This window comes from Dermacentor albipictus, chromosome 6 (genome assembly GCF_038994185.2).
Source record: "Dermacentor albipictus isolate Rhodes 1998 colony chromosome 6, USDA_Dalb.pri_finalv2, whole genome shotgun sequence".
NCBI lineage: Eukaryota > Metazoa > Arthropoda > Arachnida > Ixodida > Ixodidae > Dermacentor > Dermacentor albipictus.
The window spans coordinates 25701799-25725854 of NC_091826.1; the positions used below are offsets into that span (position 1 = coordinate 25701799).

General features: G+C 45.7%; 2 protein-coding genes across 2 annotated transcripts in view; one reads left to right on the forward strand and one right to left on the reverse strand.

Annotated features, from left to right (window-relative positions):
* Positions 1–24056, reverse strand: part of LOC139060901 (protein FAM135B-like) — a 78494-nt gene that overhangs the window by 43077 nt on the left and 11361 nt on the right. The window lies entirely within an intron of this gene.
* Positions 613–24056, forward strand: part of LOC139060902 (protein FAM135A-like) — a 39258-nt gene continuing 15814 nt past the window's right edge. Inside the window, exons 1-12 of the mRNA XM_070540195.1 lie at positions 613–742; positions 2930–3016; positions 3137–3207; positions 3971–4089; positions 4841–4911; positions 6216–6404; positions 7995–8055; positions 11758–11887; positions 12769–12818; positions 16104–16357; positions 18333–18505; positions 23679–23928. Coding sequence (XP_070396296.1) covers positions 2943–3016; positions 3137–3207; positions 3971–4089; positions 4841–4911; positions 6216–6404; positions 7995–8055; positions 11758–11887; positions 12769–12818; positions 16104–16357; positions 18333–18505; positions 23679–23928 — 1442 coding nt within the window. The 5' untranslated portion in view covers positions 613–742; positions 2930–2942. The remainder of the gene's footprint in view (positions 743–2929; positions 3017–3136; positions 3208–3970; positions 4090–4840; positions 4912–6215; positions 6405–7994; positions 8056–11757; positions 11888–12768; positions 12819–16103; positions 16358–18332; positions 18506–23678; positions 23929–24056) is intronic.

The following is a 24056-nucleotide window of genomic DNA, read 5'->3' on the forward strand; positions in this document are numbered from 1 at the left end:
TCTAGTGCAGCGTGCACGGCGGACAGCAGAGGCTAGTGGAGCCCTGGACTGCGGCCAGCTGACCACTGCGATCGAGGACGGACGAAGCAGCGGGTGAAGACCTACGAGGAAGACTCAAGGAGGAAGACTCCCCTGAAGAATCCGCCCCAGCCACAGAAAAACGCTATTACTAGAGCTCACTAGATTTTTCACTCACTCACTCACTCACTCACTCACTCACTCACTCACTCACTCACTCACTCACTCACTCACTCACTCACTCACTCACTCACTCACTCACCCGCAGCATTAGGCGCGGATTCAAAAGGCAGTCGTGCGTGTTCAGTCGTCTTCGAAAAGCGCAAAGTGGTTTTAGTGGCTTCCCATCAAGAGGAAGCCCGAGCCCAAGGTCTCAAGGTCTCGGCCCGCTCTTTCAGAAATAAAAAAAGGGGCTCTTACGCTACAGTGGTTCGTAAGAGCAGCTTCATATATTAATGAAGGCGGCCGGCCAATTATGAACCAATCTTTAGAAAAAAAAAGAACTTTCCCTAATGCCACCCCTGTGGCTTAACCTGTCTGCCGTCCAATTATTTTAGTGCACCATGCTCAGAATGAAAGCGTGAAATCAACGCACGATGAAGCCGACGATAGGCCACGCGCTTTCGAAGATGATGAGAAAAAGAGGAAGAAGATCAAATTCATCCGGCGCAGTGCACAGCTCGTCACCGCAGGCTAATATGTAAAGCAAAATCTTCGCTAAACGGTAAGTATTGCGATAACTTTTCTTGCTTTAGTCAGGCGCGAGAATCATTCTTTAGGGCAAGGCGAATGTCATTGCTTCTCCCAGTATCACTAGGAAAAAGCCCGTTATAGATATGCAGTGAAGAGGCTGCTGTAAGAAATTCGCAATTTTTATCCTAACGACCTTAAAAGCAAATTTACCACTTACTGCCATCGTTTTTCGCTCAAACTTCGCAACGGTAAGAATGCATTTTTAGTCATTATCGTTAGTTAAAACACCCGACGATGGTGTCTCCTTCGATTAGCATCGTTGTTCGCTTAGTTCCTGGCAGGCAGTCACACCAGCCCACATGATGCAACAGCTCACCTCTGCAATCTAGGGGTGCTCGTATCATAAAGATCTTTTGCAACAATTATTAGCCTTCTGGAGCTCTAGTCCCATGGTTATTCCGCTACCATGGAAATAGATAGCTTGCACATGACGTCATGGACGAAACTGCTCACTACGATGGTCTTCTAATATGGCACCCAGGATGACGCAAGCGTTTGTAGTGCAGTCGTCAGCAATACGAAAGCGAACAACCTTCTTTTTTTTAATCATAACGAATAATGATACATGGGCTAAAATCTATAGAGACCTCATACATAACAATTCATTTTTCTCTTGAACATTTAATCTCGAACACTTTCAACGAAGGGCATGCGTGTTTATCCGCCACGGGCGCTTGAAAAAAATTTGTGGTCCCTTTCATGTTGCTTAAGGTTGTACGCGAATTTCTCTAATCTGCGTGCTTGTAGCTTGACACGCTGTCGCAACGTTATTCATTACGTTTTATAACTCGCACTTTTCTAAGCAAAGGAAGGCGATTGTAGTATCTGCCCACGTGCGTAATCATATTGCGAATTCTCCCATTTATAGCGCAATATTTCGTTGAAAAGCATCAAATTGCGAAGTTGCAAGACCGTTCGCTGCAAAAGGACTCAAGTTTAGACGAATACATGTACTACCCATCGTTTCTATGCTGGCTGAATCGCCGTGCTTGAAACTACTGTAGACGCAAGCTTCCTCAGATAATTTCTTCTAGGAAACTGTATGGCCTCCGAGATCGGGCGTCGGAATTTGTCAGCGCATGTAGCCTGATCTCGAAGGCCGTGGCTCATGCGACGTTAGCTTTAGTTTAATTTAATTTTTACCGAAAAAAAAGAAAACAAGCAGGTCAGAATCAAAGATGCTACATGCTTTATCGAACCATTCGGACCTGTAAATGCAATCTCGGTGCGAAGCTTAAATGACGACTACGCATCGGTAAGCGCGAAATCTTCCGAAAAACGTTCTGAAACCGAAAGTCACCGTGTGCACTGACCGGCGGATTGCCTAGTGAATGAAGAGCGCTGCTACATATTTCGCTATAAATAACCCGGATGCCTTCGCTAAACTCATTTCGAAATAGTTGTTTGTATAAATCGTCGTTGAGGGCTGCTGGCAGACAGCTTTCATTTCTTTCTTTGCTGGACGCTCTTTTTGCAGCACTTTACCTCAACGCTAGTTCGATAAGCAACAAATTGAATATTTATACGTTTATATAAAACTTGAGAACAGACACACTTATCAGGATTCTGGTATGCGGGTTTAATACGATGTTACAAACTCTAAACGTAAACATTCAACTTTTTCATAGCAACTGATATTTCAAAAAAAGAATTTGTAGAAGAATAAGGCCTTCAATATAAATGCTTCCTTCGACAACAGGTAGAGTGTACTTCCACCTGCTGTTGGAGGTAACACACAAAAAAAAATACAAAAGTTATTCAGAATGATTCAGCAATTGTGGAATAGGACCATATTTGCATGTCACGTTCATTCTGGACAATGAAATCAGACTTGGTCCCGAGCTAAGTTTTTCTCTCAAATTGTTTGTCACAGCATACATGTGTCACAAAACGCGAACTTCCATAATAATCTCGAACGTCATTTTAGTCAGAAAGAGATTCGTCTACTTCATTTTCGATCAAAGCACTCTCGTTTGAATTTCGTCGCATGACTCTTCATAGGACGTCCTGTTTAGCGGTTTTCTTTAATGTTCCGTCATGAATGTGTTTTACGCGCGCTAAATGTATGCATCAGTCCTTTCCAGAGCACGCCGCCATGACACAAACCAACGTTATTCTGTCGTTTTTATTTTGTTATTTTTTGTTTTTCTTATTTCAGACAAATCCGCATCATGAAACACGAGGTAGTAGTCGACTTCGTTGTCGACCTGTACACGCTCTACAACTTCTACTTAGACGCCGAAGGGTACGTCTGACACATCTTGAATTCGGCCCTCGACTTGGGCTCTTCCCACTTTTCTGATGAGATGCAAACAAAAGTTGTTCCTTCATTTTTTTTTTCGCGCGCTTTCTGTCTTTCTTTTAGCCTCTACCAGGTCAGAGCATCGATGCAAGCGGACTCGAGGTATTATTCACAAGTGCTTCTAGGCCCCGCAAGTAAGTTTGATGCAAGGTCAGGGCTCGTATTCACAAAAAAAAAAAGGAAAAGCTCTTACGGTATATTTGTTCATGAGAGCAAACTCCAGCCAATTCTCATGCTGTGTGTATCATTAGCGAATGTGGTCGGCCAATCGCAAAAAAAAAGCAGCTTTGTGATTTCGGACTCGGATCCGTTATTAGCACAATGCGACCACCGGACTGCCAGTATCTTTCCAAATTACTGCAGACATCCACCCTTGCTAACTCACCTACTACAGGGTCTGCTGGTATAAAATATACATCTGTTTCTTTGTTTATTTATGTCGTAATATTTTTTAGCATACGCGCGGATGACTCCGAGAATCGCATGCTAGAAATGACAATTACCGAAACGTTCCAGTCACGTCATGTGAATTTCACATCTCGCAACAGCACTTGAACAAAACCATCTTTCTAGAAGCACAACAGCCATGGTGTACAAATTTAAAAAAAAATGTTTTCTCGTTGTTATTGCTTAATCTTGAACTTAAAACACTGAAGCCGTTATTGGCATTCATTTATAACTTAAGTAGACTTTTCCACCACGCGTTTCCTTGTAAAGTCTCCCAAATAAACAAAATCCAAGTTTGGGGACAATGCAAATGCCGCTTTCTCTGTCACTCCCCTCTCTCTCTTTCTCTCTCCCTACCTCTCTCTCCCTGTCTCTCTCTCTCTTACTCTCCCTCCCCCTCTCTCCTCTGTCCTCTCTCTCTCTCTCTCTCGATTACCCTCCATTTCGCAGGGCGGCTGAACGCCACCTACGTCAGCAAGTCGTTCTTCGTGACGCGAACCTGCGACTCCATCCAGAACGACCTACAGGAGACCGTGCGCTTCGAAGTGCACCTTTTCCTCAAGGACGATGTGAGCCCCCTCTTCCCTCCTCCCATTCTTTTCCTCCTCTAAGCGCACTCCCACGAGTACACAGAGGCGAAATGAAAGGCCTCACCTTCTTGCGCCAAACGCAGCTCAGTGGATCTACGCAACACAGTGTGCTATATGTTCGTCAGCTTACTGCAAGGCGGCCAACTCCAAAGTACCGTAGCCACTTTTCTTGTGAGCTTTCTTCATACATCTAGGGAATAACCTCCAATCGTTTCCGCATATCTAATGAGTTCTGCGCAAAATTCTTGATCGTTCGCAATGTGGTATATATCTATGATTGATCATCTCTGCACATTTTTTATCCATTTTACTGTCTACATATTACCTTATATTCGTTATTTATATTATCTATTATTACCTTTTAGATTTATCTCTGCTCACGCTGTAGAGAGGTGAAACATTCTTTCAACTATGGAGAGCATTCACGTGACGTCACATGCACCTCATTTTTTTCTATACGCCTCTTCTGCAGCGCTTCGATGGAGAACGTAGATAAACGGGTCAACAGTCATAGAACGGGTCATTATAACATGCAGTGTTATCTTCGTGCTAACTGTACAACAGTATAGCGGGCGCGATGAGGTCAGGGCATACGCATTATTTGTCTTTGCGAATTCATCGCGTTTTCGTACCTCGTCTGGAGCACGTCTGCTCCGTACTTCCGTCTGCACTGTTTGCGACACGGGACGCAAGTGAAACAAACAGAAATTGTCGTCTGTTTTTGTTCCAGGTTCGAGCGCGACTCGTTGACGCGACGTACGAACTTCGCCTGGAAATCTGGTGCTCCAAGAATGATAACGAGCAAGTACACCCTCTATGCCATATCATTCAAATCAAATCAAAAAAGTTTTGTTTTACAGACGAGGGCCCCAAAGTCTTTAACCGGGACCCTCGGTGGGTAATTATAAGAAATAAATTACAAAGGTGGCAACACAGAAATAAACTTTACAAAATGCACACTGTGAGAAACAAAGTTATCGCATTGTAATTTACATGTTGACCCCTTGTGAAACGCGGTGACGTCGCTACAACGTCAATATCGGTATTGGTACTAAGAATGGCATCCCGAGGCACCGAGGTGAGTGCAAGTCGAAAAAAGCTGGTTCCCTTCGAGTGGCGCGTAATTAATAAAGAAGTTATTACAATATATTTCTTTTATTGGCAGCCAGAAAGTTTACGTAATATCCGCAATTTCAGGTAATACCCCTTGAAGGCCGAATTGCGGTATAAACAAGCTGCTCGTCTGTAAACAAGAAAAGTATGACGTCATTATTTTATTATTATTATGATAAAATAATAATGATCTTTTTTTACTATATCACGTCGGGCTACTTCAATTCGTGGCTGCAATAATAAACGGCTTATACCTTGTTTTTTCCTGTGGGCAAAACGCTCAGGACAAACAGAATTACGTGCCTGCAAGAACCAGCAGGTCCGTGGTAGAAAAGGTTAGACAGCTAGCTATCTTTTTTACCTAATGGCCGGTAGCAGGTCTAGAAGCTCCGTGATACATTAATTATCTTAGAACTGGAAACCAAAAAAGTACACATAACTTAGCAACCAAAAAATCGATTACACAAAAAGTGAAAACAGAAAGGCAATCTGCACTCAGTAAGAAAGCATGATAAGCGTTGCACATGACAATTTTTTGGGGCATAATATGAGACACCCACATCGACATTACAAACTAATACATGGACAAGTAGGCTACAGAGAACCTAAGCAAGAGATGTCAACAAACTGAAGTTGAAATCAACGGTTGCAATCAACTGCTGAAATCGAAGTGAAACGGGTGCACTTGGCATATCAGTAAAGCGCCACTAATGACGTGTCATAGTGATGTCACTGTTTTACGAAAACGAGGATGCTATCCGTGTACCGTGACCTGACGCAACATCCAAAGAAGAGATGAATCAAAGCACGAGAAGTCAGCAAACTGAAGTCTAAATCAACAGTCGCAATCAACCACCGAAATCCAAGTGAAACGGGTGCATTTGTCTTCGCACTAAAGCGCCACCAATGATGTCGCAGTGACGTTACCGTTTTACGAAAATGAGGATGTTATCCCAGTACCGTGACCCGATGCAGCATCCACTGGTTCGCAGTGACCCGCCGTCGAGGAACCGGCAGCCGGCACCGTTCGTGGCGGTCACGGCACGCGTGCTGACGCTGAACTTTGACCCCGCCCGCGGCCTGCATGACTACTACCCGCTCGTGTTCGAAGTGGGCAACGTCAGCCTGTTGACCATGACCATACACGCGTCCCTGGTCACCATCTGCATACCCAGCGGCGAGTGAGTATGCGCATGCGCCGTTCGACGTGCGGATTAATATTTATCATCGGCAGGCTCTCCTTGGAGGGACACTAGAGAGAAACACCGAGTACACATACTAATTTATTTATTTGTGGCGTGGCTAATTTCGCATTGAATTCAGCGTAACCAACTCTAAGGCCTGATTCACACAGCAGTCAAAGGCTTCGTCCCGTTACCGTGCCGCTTCCGTTGTAAAGGTGAGGGCCTTTCCGGAAGAAGGAGCCGGCTTCGTCGTCGGTGACAGACATGTTTTGAGAATAGAGACAACACGTCGGCTGGTCTTCAGGGTTATTTTCTATCAAGGAGACCTTGCCGTACATGCTGCGCGGCAGGGCCACTGGCGTGAGGAAGAGTTGGTTGCTGCCATTCGTTGCACTCGTTGCTTCTGCCGCTCTTCCGGTGGCGCGAGGAAATGTGGCAGCGGCAGCGAGCGAAGTGACCTTCGTGCTGCCTCTCGCTTCAACGCGAACTAAGCGACGAGAACACAGCGCTCGAAGCGCACGAAGCACACGAAGCTATCAGTCCTCGACGCACCTAGACTGTACTAATCGCAGGTCGCTTTGAGTACACGGCCCGCGCTGCCCCATGCCATACGCAGCCGCCGACGTAACAGAACGACACCCCTCCCCCCCCCCCCCCCCGCGAAACCCGTCTTGCACGCGGTGGAAGACGGCGCGCTTCCTCCCCGCCTTCCTTCCTTGCGCGCACGAGATCAAGCCACCATCTTCGGCTCACGCTCGCGCGCCTTCGCTCTCACTTTCAGCATAAGGCGCGCGGCCACGGTGTTGTCGCACTTGGACTTTATGCGAAACATCACGGCGACACCGACGACGGAAATGCGCGTGGAGTGTCTATATATTTAATATCAAAATAGTACAGTACAGTACAATATCACTCGTTTGGATAAGTACACGCAAGATATTACGCTGATCCGCCGAAGCACAATGTACTTGAAGTAGTAGCTTAGCGCGAAAAAAACCACGGACACAAGAAAGACGGACAAGGACAAGCGTCTTTCCTGTGTCCGTGTTTTTTTTTTCGTGCTAAGCTACTACTTCAAATATGGACGACCAACTAACCCAACAGTCTGCTCTTCTAGAACACAATGTACTTGTTTGGCTGATGAGAGAGTTTGTGAAGTTGCCTACTGACTTCTCACACATGCAGCGCAACGAAATCCCCTTAAGGCTAGAACACACTATAGCGGGACGTTTCCCGCCAGGGTGCGCGTGTATCGGCCCCGTGACCCGGCTAGTAACGGAGCCTCGGGTAACACCATTCTTCATGTTGCCGGACGCGGGTGCCACATTTAACGCTTCAGGCTATTCAAAGACTTATAGGCTTCGCGCTTCAGGCTATTTAAAGACTTAATCGAGCGGTGCTATCATCCATAAGCTGCATAATCACAAATTGCCCTTAGGTGAGAACGTCTCTGCGAGTAGAGCCACTTACGTAACATACACCAGCTCTACACGGGCCCCGGCGTCGCGCATTTTACCGAGGCATGGATGAGTGAACAAGTCGTTCTATGTTTTTGTGTTTACACTGCTGCGTTTTTTGTCTTTTCAGGAGCATGAGGAACGCGTCCATGGGTCACTTAGTCGGCCATCTCTGCATCTGCGATGGCCAGGTGAGGGACCCTTTTGTTCGTCTATCCTTCTTTTTTTTTTACTTTTCAGGTTCTTGTCTGTTTCGTTTTGTTCCTGCGCCAGAGAGCTTTCAGTAAGGTTTCCGCGAAATTGAAGCTTATCTCTGAGTTCACTTACATCACATAGCGCCTGTACACTGAGTTGATAACAAGATGGTTCCCAATCCCCTCTGAATGTATTCGGCTTGCAGGACAGAAAGAATACACGTAGCACAACAAACACAAGCAAATCAAGCACATAGCATGAATGCGTCGTCAAGTTGTGCATTGTGTGCGTTCCAAGATTGAACAGAATCAACTCACGCAACTCAGTGGTTCTTAGCGTTGAGAGACAACGCCTGCACTCGGTGATTGACAGTTGCTGCCTCTGAGTTCCTGATGCACGCCTTTGCGTTTTTTTTTTCTCCTTTCTTTTTTACTTTTCTTTTGTGTAATTACGCATATGTAAGAAACAAAAAAATTGAGCTATCCAAATTTCAGAGCTAAGTGCCACACACGATAGTTTTCAAAAGAAAGATAACACGGACCTAGTAAAAGCGCTAAGTTGTCATTGCAAGTGAAATTTTTCTCGTTTCACATCCGACCCCAGGCACATATGACCCAAAATAGGCTTCAGACAAGCTTCTTCAGGAACGAATGCAAACGGAACGAAAGCAAAGTGTGGCAAGGAATTTTGTAGATGACGCCCGGAAATTTTTTCTTTTTCGAGGCGGTCTTTGACTCGGACGAGTTGTTTTAGCTTGCTTGAAGGGACGTGGCAGACTTGTACATCATAATATTTGAAAATTCTTGATATTGACTCGCTCACGCCTCGTGCATAGGGGAGAGACGCCCGTTTTCTTGTTCTCATCGGCCTTACAGGGGGTTCAGCTGCACGATTTTCTTCAGTCTTTATAAACTGCCTGGGGTAGCCATTGCTGAGCAAATCCTGCGTCATTCCCTTCAACTCAGCTCTGAATGCGCCAGTAGTCGAGCACAATCAGAATGCATGGGTGAACAATGTCGAGGCAACAGATCGTTTTTCTCCAAGGGAATGAGCCGAATCAAAGTGCAGATATTTCCCTGTGTGGGTAGGCTTTCAATAAACACTTGTGGAAAGGCCTGATGCAGTGCGCATGACTTCAACGTCAAGGAGGGGCAAGCGACCATTACCTTCTTCTTGAACAGTGAATTCTATTGTGCTTTGGAAATAATTTAGGTGCTGCGGAAAAGGTACGACGTCTTCGCGGAGGATAATGGAAAAACAGCCGTCGACATACCGCAGGAATAATTTTGGGGCGGGCTGGAACGTCGTGAGGGCTTTCTCTTCGAGGGCTTCCAAAGCAACGTTGGCACAAGACACTGACACCGATGCTCCCATTGCCGTTCCAAACACCTGCCCTGTAAAATTATCTATTAAATGAAAAAGATGTGTTGCGTAAGCAAAAATAGGCGGCACACGTCGTCGACTTCGAATGGGGTGCGGGAAAGCAGACATGTGTCGTTTTGCGATGCTCTTCGGCAGCAGTCAACAGCATAACCCACAGGTATGCATGTGAACATAGACTTGACGTCAACGGAAACGATGACATCATCGCTGTCTAAAGTCACATTCCTGACCTTCTCGACAAAATCAGTGGAGTCCTTCACGTACATCGGCGTTCGTCTAACGAGGAGTCGGAGCACACCATGAAGATAGGCAGATAGACGGTGCAGCGGAGAGCGAGCGTAGTCTACTATAGGCCGCAGCGGGACATTAGGTTTGTGAACCTCGGGCAGGCCGTATGTTGCAGGAGCCGAGCCATTGTGGCACAGCAGCTGGTTATACAGATGCTTCTTTTCGGGAGGCACAAACTTGAAAACGTCAGTCAGTAGCTTCTGAAGTTCTGACTCGGTCTCTTTCCTCGCCGGACGAGTTTTCGGCAAACCCTAGACTTCACATGATATTTATGTATTGAATTCAGAGGTTGCGTCATCGAAGTTCACTGTGGACGTTCTCTTAGTATTTATGTACACCTGAAGAAATTGATGCCCCCCATCCATTGAGTAGCCGAGAGCATTTGTTAACGTAACATACGCATCGCACTGGCCCAGTCACCAATGTTACACAAACGTTACGAGAGCAGAAATCACGTTTCAATGAAACTTTTCGAAATGCATATTGGTTCACGACGAGCTCAGCTTGGAACTCGCGTTCTGTGTCAATTGATCTTTGAGTGATACAAGTCTCGAAAGCAGTGTTACTGCTCTCCACAGTGCGCTCAGTTAGGTTAACGAATAATGTGGTGAATAGAAAGCGTTATTATAGCACTCTGTAATCTTGTAATTGGAGTTTGGCCCAAGTGTGCTCTTGTGGTCAAGCTACAATACAACATAACGTTTTCTGGGCCATTTGGCACGCATTTGCGAATAGACAGTAAGATACACGCAGACACGTACAAAAGGCGAGAACTGGACTGGATTTCAATTTCAATTTAATTTATTTGCCAGATAGTTCTGGCTGCATAAGTGCTGCGCTTGCCACCATTCCCTTCCTTTTTTTCTACATAAATCGAACGCTCCTCTTCTTTGTGGACGCGTTTCACCGGTCTTGCTCTTAAAAACACAAACATTGCGCGACACGCGCAAACAATATATAAACAGTCGCGGAAAATGCGCACCACACTTCACAACACGAGCCAGCTGCGCTACATAAAGGCACGTGCAGTGACGTTCCAGCGTCTCCTTGACGCGTAAATTTCGTACGAGTAGGTACGCGCGCCTTCCTAATTGTTCCCAGCTGAAGCAAACGTACGCACAACATCCGGTCGTGAGCAATCGACGAGAGCTTATGTTACAGCCGCAATGTCATACCAGGGGCATGTATACTTTAACTGACTCGGTGCAGCCACGATTTACTAATACGATGTAATGTCCTCAGAGATCGTGTCACAATCAGTTACTGTTCCGACACGTATACTCAATGAGCACGACAAACGCCCTCCACGCTACGGCGTCTTCGCTGGCTCGAGCTTTTTTGCCTCTGGCAAGATGGCGGAGACCGGCTTCACTTTTAAAGAGTCATCTGCAGTATAAAGATCAAGTCAATCTTATTTTTTAATGTCCTCAGAGAGCGTGTAAAAATCAGTTACTGTTCCGACACGTGTACAATCAGCGAGCAGGTCGAACGCCCTCCACACTGTGCTACGGCGTCTGCGCTGGCTCGAGCCTTTTTGCCTTTAGCAAGATGGCGGAGACCGGCTTCACATTTAAAGAGCCATCTGCAGTATAGAGGTCAAGTCAAGTCAACTTTATTTACAACATGCCCAAAGTACATTGGTAAAGGCCACCCTGGCAAGAAAGCCGTAAACATACAGGTTGACGAGGCCAGGGGGCCACCACCAGGCAACAGCAACAGCGCACCCACCCGCAGTACAAACAATAAGCTTTCGTAAGTAGCTTCATTAATGCAACACGTGGTACACATGCACTTCCCTGGGCATGAATACATCTACATAGATGTACACGCATTACCAGCGCATTGCAATTCGGGTAAATAACATTAGCGACAGGGAAATACACACTGGTACACTGTTAAAAATGAACGTTAATAAGAGCAATGGTTAAAATAAAGTTAAGCAACAATGAATAACGTGCACGTGCAACATACAAGAAATGAAATGAACACACATTCCACCGCGCCTGCCGCTTTCGTCCTCGGCGCAGAGCTCGTGCTGCTACTCGAACACCATCGACAAGGCGACGCAGCAGGAGCTGAACGCGCTGCTCACGTCGACCGCCTCCCGCCTGCGCAAGATCCTCGAGGAACACAAGCGTCTCACGCCGACCGGGGGAAGTGGGTCCACCCTTCCACTTCCTAAACCACGCACAGAATCGTCGCACTTAGCGTTCGAGTCGATGCGAATTTAAACATTTGCTCTACTTCATAGGAGAAACGTGTCTTATGCAACGTCTAAAATAGGGTGTCTGTGGTAGAACATTTTTGTTGGCGAGAGTTGACGTCACGTGTAGGCTGCTATGCGCGCTTGAATACTAACGCATAGGGGAGCCACGGCGTCAGTGCATGTATTTGAGAAGTCCGAGCATTCGATAATGCAGCGGATTGTCAGTGAGTGACAGTGAGTGACAATGAGTGAGTGAGTGAGTGAGTGAGTGAGTGAGTGAGTGAGTGAGTGAGTGAGTGAGTGAGTGAGTGAGTGAGTGAGTGAGTGAGTGAGTGAGTGAGTGAGTGAGTGAGTGAGTGAGTGAGCGAGTGAGCGAGTGGGCGAGTGGGCGAGTGGGCGAGTGAGTGAGTGAGTGAGTGAGTGAGTGAGTGAGTGAGTGAGTGAGTGAGTGAGTGAGTGAGTGAGTGAGTGAGTGAGTGAGTGAGTGAGTGAGTGAGTGAGTGAGTGAGTGAGTGAGTGAGTGAGTGAGTGAGTGAGTGAGTGAGTGAGTGAGTGAGTGAGTGAGTGAGTGAGTGAGTGAGTGAGTGAGTGAGTGAGTGAGTGAGTGAGTGAGTGAGTGAGTGAGTGAGTGAGTGAGTGAGTGAGTGAGTGAGTGAGTGAGTGAGTGAGTGAGTGAGTGAGTGAGTGAGTGAGTGAGTGAGTGAGTGAGTGAACACGTGTAAGAGCAGCGGGCTATCTCATGCTGATATCATAGTGTTGCCGGTGTGATGCGCGAGCCGGACAAACTTGCACCATGCGACGCAATGTAACTTTAGGTTTTTCGCTGTTACAGAAAGTAAAGTTAAAGACACGGACATCGCAAATGACCCTGGATCAGAAAGGGTAAGCGTCAGTTTGATAGCTTCGTAAAACGAGAACCTGGCTTGCACACACCGTTCGCGGTATCACGCGAACTTCGAATTTTCTGTTTGTGGGTGATCCTCCACGCGGTGTGCTTCGTAGTATAATACGCAGGACAACTCCCCTCTCTGCTAGCTGGTGCATGACTTTAAGAAAAACTCCGATTGGGAAAGAAAAAAGAACGGAGAAAACCTCAAAGATAGAACGAGACGAGCAAGGCGAGTCACACTAGCTACACATTGATTTAAATGACTGGGATAAATTTAATTCGTATCCGCCTTTGCCGCGTATACCAACAACGCAATGCCGCTAGCGCAATAATACACAAATAAAAATTAATTAAATAAATAAATAAGCGAAACTTGGCCTATATTTGTGAAAAACCCTTACGCTAGAACTCTTTTAACGAGAAGTTCCTAGCACATCATGATGTTAGACAACAGCCGCCCGCTGGCAAACAGTTGTGACGAAAATCTTCGTAAACTTTGTCCTGCGAGTGCCAATAACAATGACACTTGAGGCGGCTCGGGTGATGTCCAAGTCCCCCGTCGTTTGCTTTCTCGCCAAAGTAAACGCTATTTCCTAAGTCGCGCACAAAAAAATAGCGGCCGATTTCACTATATTCATTTTTTGCGTAAAGTATGTTTGTCCATTCACCGGCCGGCATTCGCTTAATTTAAATGTCCCACATCCCCAAACGACTGACATTCGTTCTCCCAAGCGGCTCGCGCTTAATACAATTTTGAAGCGAAGCGCTCTTTCAGAACTCTCCCGACCTTTGCTTACTGCCAAAAAAGAAAAGGCCACACGCCGACACGTAGAAGAAAGTGATCACGTGTCCTACGATAGGCTCTAACCTCAATTTGCAACCACAGCAGTCTCGACGCTGTAACCAATACCTTATAATAGAACCCACATTTCTGTCATGCCAAGGCCAGCTAGTCTATATATATATATATATATATATATATATATATATATATATATATATATATATATATATATATATATATATATATATATAATAATATTTGGGGTTTTACGTGCCAAAACCACTTTCTGATTATGAGGCACGCCGTAGTGGAGGACTCCGGAAATTTTGACCACCTGGGGTTCTTTAACGTGCACCTAAATCTAAGTACACGGGTGTTTTCGCATTTTGCCCCCATCGAAATGCGGCCTCCGTGGCCGGGATTCGATCCCGCGACCTCGTGCTCAGCAGCCCAACACCATAGCCACTGAGCAACCCCGGCGGGTATATATATACATACATACATACATACATATATATATATATATATATATATATATATATATATATGTACACACACTTTCTTGCCCCGACGAGAATTGGTGATGACGGGGTCATGTGCTTCCTTGCACCGGACCTAGTCAGGTGCAAGGACGCACCTAACCCAGTCATTATCCATTCTTTTCGAGCCAATAATGTGGAGGAATAGACTAAGAATCTGGCAAGGAAGCACCTTTCGTCCGAGACCCTTTAGTTTCTTGTACAAGGAAAGTAAAAAATCAAAAAAAGGCAGGCAAACAGCAAACGTCACTTCCGTCCTAATGATATCACTGCTCAAGTAAAACTCTTGCTTGGGCTAGTTGGTTCATGCATGAAGTAGTAAAGGCATGGCGCAGAAGACCAGGACTGAGGAAGAAGAACACAAACGACACAAGACCGGCGCCGGTCTTGTCGTTTGTGTTCTTCCTAAGTCCTGGTCTTCTGCGCCTTGCCTTTACTACTTCAAGACATCACTGCGTCTAAGTCCCACAGCGTGCACATTCCCGTGGACCGCTGTTTGTATTTCGGCGTAGCTCGTTACATGTGCAGTGCATAAACACAAACGTTGCACATGACAATGAAGCTGTGGCCCGTGCGCGTTCGGAAACGCAAAACACTGCACGAGATTACCCGTTTTGGACAAGACGACAATAGCGACCCATGTTCGCCTCACATTCCCTGTTACACGGGGTTTATTTAACTGTTCCACTTAAAGCTTCTCTTCGCGTCGATTCCCATGCTTGCGTTGTGCCCGCCTAATTGTTTTTCCCGAATACAACCGAGAACCGTTCTTCGAGGATATCAGAGGTCAATAAATAGCCAAATTATTGCACTGTGTAATAAATATCTTGAAATCATAGATTAAGCAACATAAACCACTAATATACTGCAATTCAAGAAAAAAAAAACTGCCCAAGTGTTACAAAATAACCACCTGCATGTACATAGAGACGAAACTACAATGTGTTGTTCATACTATATATGTATCAAATTAAGTGCGAATCCGTAGTGCCACATTTGTGAATTTTTCATTGTATTTTGCGGATTGCTTGATTTTATGTAAATTTGTCATATGTTAGACACACATCGTTGTATAACTGACATGTGCATTCTTTATGACTGACGATTTGTTCGCTCGATTATTTATTTTGTTGATGGTGATGTACCTAATCTTCTCTGTACATAGTGTATCGTTCTTTTTTTGTGTGTGTGTGTGTTCTGCTTTACTGTACCTGTCCGAAGTACAGCACGTAGAGCAGGCCCAGTCAGGAGACAAATTGTCTCCGTTTGCCTCTCTTCGTGCGCATTTCTTGATAGGTCCGAATAAAAACGAAATCTAAAGAAAAAACTGCAGTGGCTTAGCTCGGCTATGCCTGGATATACATAAAGAAAGCTAAGGCATAGCATGGTTAGCTTTGGTTAATCTTGATTGCAAGTCCAGGTTAGTCTGGTTGTCTAGCTATGTTGCGACGTTTAGCCACTCGTTCGGCGCGCTGTTCGTCTGTTTCCTGGGCTATTCGTTTCCTCTTCATCTAGTTCCGATGTCGATTCCAGGCCTCCTCCTGCTGATCAGAATTGTCGCCGTCCATAGTGCCGCCTCAAATGTGGTTGCGGCGGACGCGCGCTCTCCTTTTCAATCCTCCGACATGTTATCAGGCATGCGACGCAGCTGGCAAGGCGAGCGGAGGCGAGCGCAACGACGAGGAAGGCGTTGTGACGTCATGCCAAACGGCGGCGGCAATAGGGCGCGGCGCTGCGCAGCGGCGGAGCACCTGTGGCTGGGTGCTACTAGTGGGGCATGCGCAGTAGTGACTACGGAGCGAGAGAGAGAGAGAGAGAAATATCCGCGGCGAGGCGCGCGTTGTGACGTCATGTGCCTCCTCGTAGCACCGCCACGGCGAAATCGCATGTTCGCGGCCAATAAAGGCCAATAAATCTTTCGCTTTAAAGACATAAAATCGAACGCCGTCGCGCAGGCCCGCCAGCGCGTGAGCCGGTTCAGCACCTTCGATCGACCGGATGCCGTGCGCTTCCCGGACGAGGAGGCCAAGAAGCTGAGCACCATCCTGGTCGTGCTGTGGGAGCAGTACGTCGAGGCGGTCGCGGGCCGCCAGGACCTGCGGTTCGTGCTCTACGAGCCCCTGCAAAGGGCCCGCGTCGCCAGGCTCGCCGAGGCGTACCTGATCCTCGACAAGGACATGGGCTCCGTGTACTACGACGCCGTGGTCGGGTCGGTATGCCGTGACGTCTCGGTTATCATAGAGTTTCCTACAAAATTACTAGAGGGAACTCTGGCGCTGCAGCCGTTGTCCTACCATGGGAATGATGGGAAGTACATGGATTTGTCTGATCTTCGTGCTTATGGATTCAGACGTTTTTGTGGCTTTGTATATTACGCTATATAAATCTTATTGTCGTATATTTCAGCGCAATCTATATTCTTCGAAGTGCAGAACACGCCGGGAACGCGTATAATTGCTGTTAATTGCGACAATTGAGCTTGTCTATGTGCCCAAATCAAAACGCGCCAAGCGTCTCAAAGCAGTGGCATGGCCGCGATAAGTTCATAAGTGCGTTTCATTCGCTTATCGATACATGCATCCGTGGCTTAATGATTTCAATATCAGGCTTCTGTACTAGAGTCCCTGTGTTCGAATCCTGCCATCGGGCAATTTTAATGATGTTTATTTAATTATTTATTGCGCAATAAACTGTTAAAATGAGTTTACAAAGTCACAAATCCGTTTGAAGCCAAAAAGGACGAAGTTTAGGCAAATCCATGTACTTCCCATAATCCCCATGCTAGGACAACCGCTCCCGTTGTAGCTCACGTAGACACTAGCGCCAGAGTTCCCTCTAGTAATTTTGTAGGAAACTCTATGTCGGTTATAGCGCTTACAAGCATATGTTTCTTAACTGCAAGTAGCGTGGGCTACACGGTCACCGAAGGACGTGTCCGGAGCTGCCATAAGACGACTGTTGATACTGTATTTGCTTCAGAACGGCAAGTTGGGCTAGTTAGTGAGAAGTTCGTCTTGTAAAGCTGGGGTTACTGCGCTAAGACACACGGACAACGGAAGTACAATAGAAGTCCTGTCCTTTTCTACTTCTGTTGCCCGTGTGTCTTAGCGCAGTAACCCCAGTTTTACAAGATGTATCTACTTACAATTCTATGTTTAACGCTCTACCCCGCGAATCCGTGAAGAGGGAGCCACCCCACCAGGCGCTTAACGCGCTGCATTTCATTATGGATCAATAAAGTTGTTTCCCTCTCTCATCTCTAACGTTCTTAGTTAAGTATATCTCTTGTTCAGCTTGTTTTCTAGTTTCTTGTACTGTTACTGGTGTGTCCCCAACGATTTATTCACTGTCGTAATCAGCTTCCTTTACGTCCACTGCAGGACGAAGGTCTCTGCCAGCGATCTCCAGTTACTCGTGCCTTCAATCAGCCGACACCCCAACCAATGCCAGCAATTTTCTTTTTCCAATTTCATCGCAACACTTGGTTTTCCGCCATCCTCGACAGCGCTTCCCTTCTCTTGAACTCGTTTACGTAACTCTAATAGACCACGGTTCAACTACCCTGCATGCGCAATGCGTGGTCTGCGCAACTACATTTATTACTCTTAATCGCAACAAGAATATCGGTTACCCCAGTTTGCTCTCCAATCCACGCTGCTGCCTTCTCGTATCTCAAAAGTTACGCCTATCATCAATCGTTGTGGTCTTTGTTTGTTGGTCGTTATCATTATCTTTGTTGAGAACCAAGTTTCTATTCTGTATGTTAGTACCGGTGAAATGCAACGATCGCACACTTTTACCGCGTTGTGGTACCTATTAGTGTACATACAGAGTATTCCACCTTTAGGGAAAATCCTTCGTTAACATTCAAGCGCTCATAGTAGCTTGAATTCAGCCTGAACTTGACGCGGCATGTATCGTCAATAGATATCAGCCTTAATAGCATTCGTTTAAGGCACGTAATGTCCCCGTAAAGTAGAATAAGTGCTGAAATTACACATGGCTTGAATATTAAACATCCGTTTCCCTTCAGAGTGGGCGATCATGTACACATCTTCCCCCTACTATAATCGTGTATGAGGTTGGCAATACGTCTAAATAAATAAGTGGATAAAATAACGGCCAGGCAGTTCTCATCCATCACTTTATGCGTTGGCGCTTTCATTCGCATCTGGCCCTCGCAGCGAAGACATGTACCGGCGAATGGTCCGCAAGATCCGCAGCTCAAGCTACTTCAAGTCGTTTCCCGTGCTGGAAATCGAATGCTGGCCCCTGGACGGCAACCACAAGAACACGCCCATCATCTTCGAAGAGCGCTACAGGCCGTTCTCCGCGACGACATCGATAAACGTCGAAGGCAAGTTTCATCATCATCATCATCATCATCATCATCAACAACAACAACAACAACAACCCGGCTACGCCCACTCCAGGCCAAAGGCCTCTCCCATACTTCTCCAACGACCCCGGTCATGTGCTAATTGCGGCCATGCCGTCCCTGCAAACTTCTTAATCTCATCCGCCCACCTAACTTTCTGCCGCCCCCTGCTACGCTTCCCTTCCCTTGGAATCCAGTCCGTAACCCTTAATGACCATCGGTTATCTTCCCTCGAAAGGGGTTACGAAAAGGGTTCTGCTTAAATTGAAGACGACGCAACGAGCTATGGAAAGAAGAATGGTCGGTGTAACGTTAAGGGATAAGAAGAGAGCAGATTGGGTGAGGGAACAAACGCGAGTTAACGACAGTCTTAGTTGAAATCAAGGAAAAGAAATGGGCATGGGCAGGGCATGTAATAAAGGCAAGTTTATTGCCGCTTAAATATCATACGTACTTACCCATGTCAAGGATGCGTGAGGGCCCGTCTTTGCAAAGCAGCTTCTATACGACTGTCTCGTGAAGGTACAAGTTACGCCGCGCAGGTGGGACCCACAGGCACACTCACACGTGACCGCGAAGTGCACACCAAGACGGTGCACTATAGCAACTGCCCGAATTCACGAAGCTTCTCGTTCTTAAGTGCTCTTTGCCATTTGACCAGCCGCTTTCGCCAGTATGTCCATGCGACACGATCGACTGAAATTTTCTCACGAAAATTTCTAGTGTATAGGAAGGTTTCGTGTGTATGTGTGAATACAGTGGAGCTATAACGTAAAGCTGTTCCAAATGTTTATATTCCACTTCTGGAATCCTTTCTCCACGATTCGTCAAAAAAAAAGAAGAAATGCGGCCACGCTACATTTCACCCATGTATCATGCGACGTCCCGAAAACCGCGAGAACTGCCCCTATCGGCTATGACTAGTATACACAGTAATGATGCATAGTTAGACTGAACAAAAGAAAAATAATTCCAATTTTGCACCTTTCTTTTTTCGCCATTGGCCTTTCGCTATTGGTTGAATGTTGTCGGGCTGCGCCCACTTCGCCTGTTGGTCACGTGACGCCTCTAAAGCGCGAAAACTCACCACGTCCAAAATGACGTGTACACATTAAAGGTGTATTAATGTGCACAAAAAAACTAAGCTTTTTTCAGGAATAGCCGAAGGCTGCCCCATTCCGAAAGTAGTTCTGCCCGCCGGTCACTCTGGCACAGACCACTCGGAGATGCCGGGGAGAATGGATTTATTTGTGTGTAATAAATCTTTTCCACGACAGTATAACGTGGTAGAGCCCTTCCGGCACGTAAAATACGACATCCCTCTGCCAACTCTCCTTCGCTAACGACCTGGTTTAGGAGGCATTTTGATCCTTCCGTTGCACGCCGCCGCAATTTTCGATAATTTTTGATTTTCGAAATTTCTTCCCCTATTAAACTGCGGTTGCTGCGGCAATGATTCGAACCCACGACAATCGCGATCAGCAGTGAACTGCATAGCCACTGAGAGGCCGAATAATTTGCTTAAAGTTGAAACGTTTGAGTGCGCCAGAGTATACTGTGGCAACTACCAAATGCGCGCCAGGAATCTCTTCCCGCTCATAATCTATTTCTGCTAATCTTATTTGCCCAGACCACACGGATATGTCAATGCATCCACAAAGATTGCACGAAAATTAGAGAAATAAGTAACTGCGCTGAACCATTTCTTTTTTCTGCACGATCGAACTAGGACCGCTCCCTTAACTAACTAACGTCCATTAGCGGAAGTAAACTTTATACACAACGTTTCCAGTTCTAACGTCCCAGCTGCATCTGACCTACATTTCGTTCCCGACTTCTTTTTTTTTTTTACCAGCGCAACGGTCTTTGGAACTTCCGTTTTAATTTGCTTTCTGCTCGGCAACGGAGGTTATCCCACAAATGGAAGGGATTGTGATAAGATTTTATGTTCGTAGGTTCAAGTTAATGCACAATACATTTGTGCGACGAAGGGGTCCTAGTATCTCGGATCCTCTTAATCTTAGTTTTTTCTTTCTTTCTTTTACTGCAGATACGGAAACTATTCACTCATGCAAATATAGATTAATTCTGCAGAGGCGGCCGACTCATTTCCTAGAGTGCCAAATGGAATTAAAACGTACAGTTCAGCAACTACGAAGGAGGCATGCGCGTGTGTGTGTGCGAGAATTCCCTTGTTTGTCCACTGTTGCTTGCGGCGCTTTCGATCTGTCTTGCTTTGCGAGCCAGTCTCCCAGTCTGTCTGTCCGTGATTTCCAGTATAGTGAACAGCGCATAGACTGAGAGAGCAACTTTAACGGCAGAGAGGTGGAGAGGGCGGCCTGATTGAAGCGCCTCTGCCATGTTACTCCGCGCTGGGTTTTGGGGGAGCAACAGAGACAGGATGAGGAGCTAAATGAGGGCGGATAACAAAGTTGGTGGTGGGAGCTGCACATTATATACTAATTCTGTGCAACGCGTACGTGCGCACTTCACCGCACAACACGCGGACGACGAGAGAAGCGGTATACGAACGAAGACGCGCTGGCTATGTAGGATGGCTTTTATTGAATGTTTACGTTTTGACATGCGTGGTCTACAACCCTCCGGGTACTTTCCTTTTCTTTGCGCGTCATTTACCTGCCCGTCAAGCAACACAGATATTGCTGGGCTTTCCTGTTGTCTGATCTTTAACGCTATCGCAACGGCGAGCCTGTTCCCCTAGAAACGTCCGGTCAGGCGTCTTATGCCACTGTACTGCCAGAAAACAAAAATGTATCTACTCAATGTACGAGGCTTCCCTTTCTGCCTTTTCGAACGTGAGAAATGTGTGTCATGTCTCAAGCACTGACGTTTATCATTTCCCGCGAAAAGATACGGCGAGATTGATTAGTAAATTCGTGGGAATAGCAGCGGAGAAGGAAAAAAAGAAAGGCTGTTCAAAATCTGCGGGCTTCGTATGTGCCGCACTACTGCGTCTCACCGTTGTCGTTCTTGCCCGCTCTATTTATGTGAAGAAAGCTGGAAGCTTGACAGGTATGTAAACAGCAAAAGAACAGAAATGCAACTATTGTAAGACTCCGAATAATGGCTGTTGGATAGCGCATCCGTATACGCCATTCGTACAACGTAAGCCATCTAGCGCATCTTAGAATATCTATACATACATACATACATACATACATACATACATACATACATACATACATACATACATACATACATACATACATACATACATACATACATACATACATACATACATACATACATACATACATACATACATACATACATACATACATACATACATACATACATACATACATACATACATACATACATACATACATACATACATACATACATACATACATACATACATACATACATACATACATACATACATACATACATACATACATACATACATACATACATACATACATACATACATACATACATACATACATACATACATACATACATACATACATACATACATACATACATACATACATACATACATACATACATACATACATACATACATACATACATACATACATACATACATACATACATACATACATACATACATACATACATACATACATACATACATACATACATACATACATACATACATACATACATACATACATACATACATACATACATACATACATACATACATACATACATACATACATACATACATACATACATACATACATACATACATACATACATACATACATACATACATACATACATACATACATACATACATACATACATACATACATACATACATACATACATACATACATACATACATACATACATACATACATACATACATACATACATACATACATACATACATACATACATACATACATACATACATACATACATACATACATACATACATACATACATACATACATACATACATACATACATACATACATACATACATACATACATACATACATACATACATACATACATACATACATACATACATACATACATACATACATACATACATACATACATACATACATACATACATACATACATACATACATACATACATACATACATACATACATACATACATACATACATACATACATACATACATACATACATACATACATACATACATACATACATACATACATACATACATACATACTAGAGGGTAAATTAAATAGAGTAGATAGATCTTCCAAGATGCGCTAGATGGCTTACGTTGTACGAATGGAGTATACGGATGCGCTATCAAACAGCCATTATTCGGAGTCTTACAATATTTGCTTTTCCGTTCTTTTGCTGTGTGTTTGTGTGCGTGCGCGCGTAAAAAAAACTAAAAGTACATTCATGCCAGCAGTTTCGAGAGTGGGGATCTCTTTGTCAGCGCAGTTTCAAAATCTGAAAACTTTCACATAACCCTGACGAAGAGAGCTAAGTGCGTGCGTGCGTGCCGAAAAGACAGAGGAGCAGTTTGTCGTCTCGTGGAGCGTGTTTGCAAACACGACGTGTATAAAAGCCATAATAGACAGTTTTAGTTTAGCGTCCGCAACTATAGCGCACGCTATACGCTATAACATAGCGTACGCTAAGCAGCGCACGTTTTCTACAACTTTAGTTCGCCAGCGATATCTTCAGATCTCAGAGGCCATATGCCGTTGTTTCGGCTATTTCGCGCCTGTAGCGATAGGTGGCGTTGACATCTCGCATGTTTCTTTCCTTAGGCTTTGACTCGTTCGAAACGAGAAGCAATCTCGAAAACACCACGAGGTTATCCATAATACTCTGTCGTCGAAGCGGCCTGAGACTAAGCTAAAGCCGTTAACACAGTCATGTGCCACGAACGAAGTACATTTTACGAAAGCAACGCCAAATTCAACTCGAAGCGGGCAGCCACGACTGCCGCCATGTTTCCCGCAAACTCCGCTAACCGCGCAAAACCGAGAACGCTAACTCGTTTGCGTTGCGTACGCCCGCTATACCCGCTATTTCGTTTAGCGTTCTGCGCATGCGCAGTGACGACCCGCTATTTTTAGCGTACGCTATACTAAAACTGTCTAATACCGTACCCCACACGTTGGCTGTCGCACCCCGCACACACACACACGCGCAGAGGGCGACAACAGCGCTCAGCTCGACGAACTGGCCGAGCTGGCCTCGCTGCACTCGCTGACGGCCGGCAGCATGGAGCTGCTGGCGCTCAACTCGCACCCGGAGAGCGAGGTGTGCAACTGCTGGCGTCAGTTCCGGGCCACCAACTTCCGGCTCCGGCGGCCGTCGGCGGCGTCGTTGCCTGCGGCGCTGGTCGACCTGTACCAGGGCACTTCGTCGACCTACTGCTACCGCGTCAACGACACCGAGAGGTAACCTACTCGACTGTAGCCCGACACTGTCTCTCTTACGCCAAACACCACAGATACAGCGTGACTTTAAAGCTTCTTTGGCACTTGAAGTCGAGAGTATGACGGAAGCCCGCCTGGTCGGGATGATG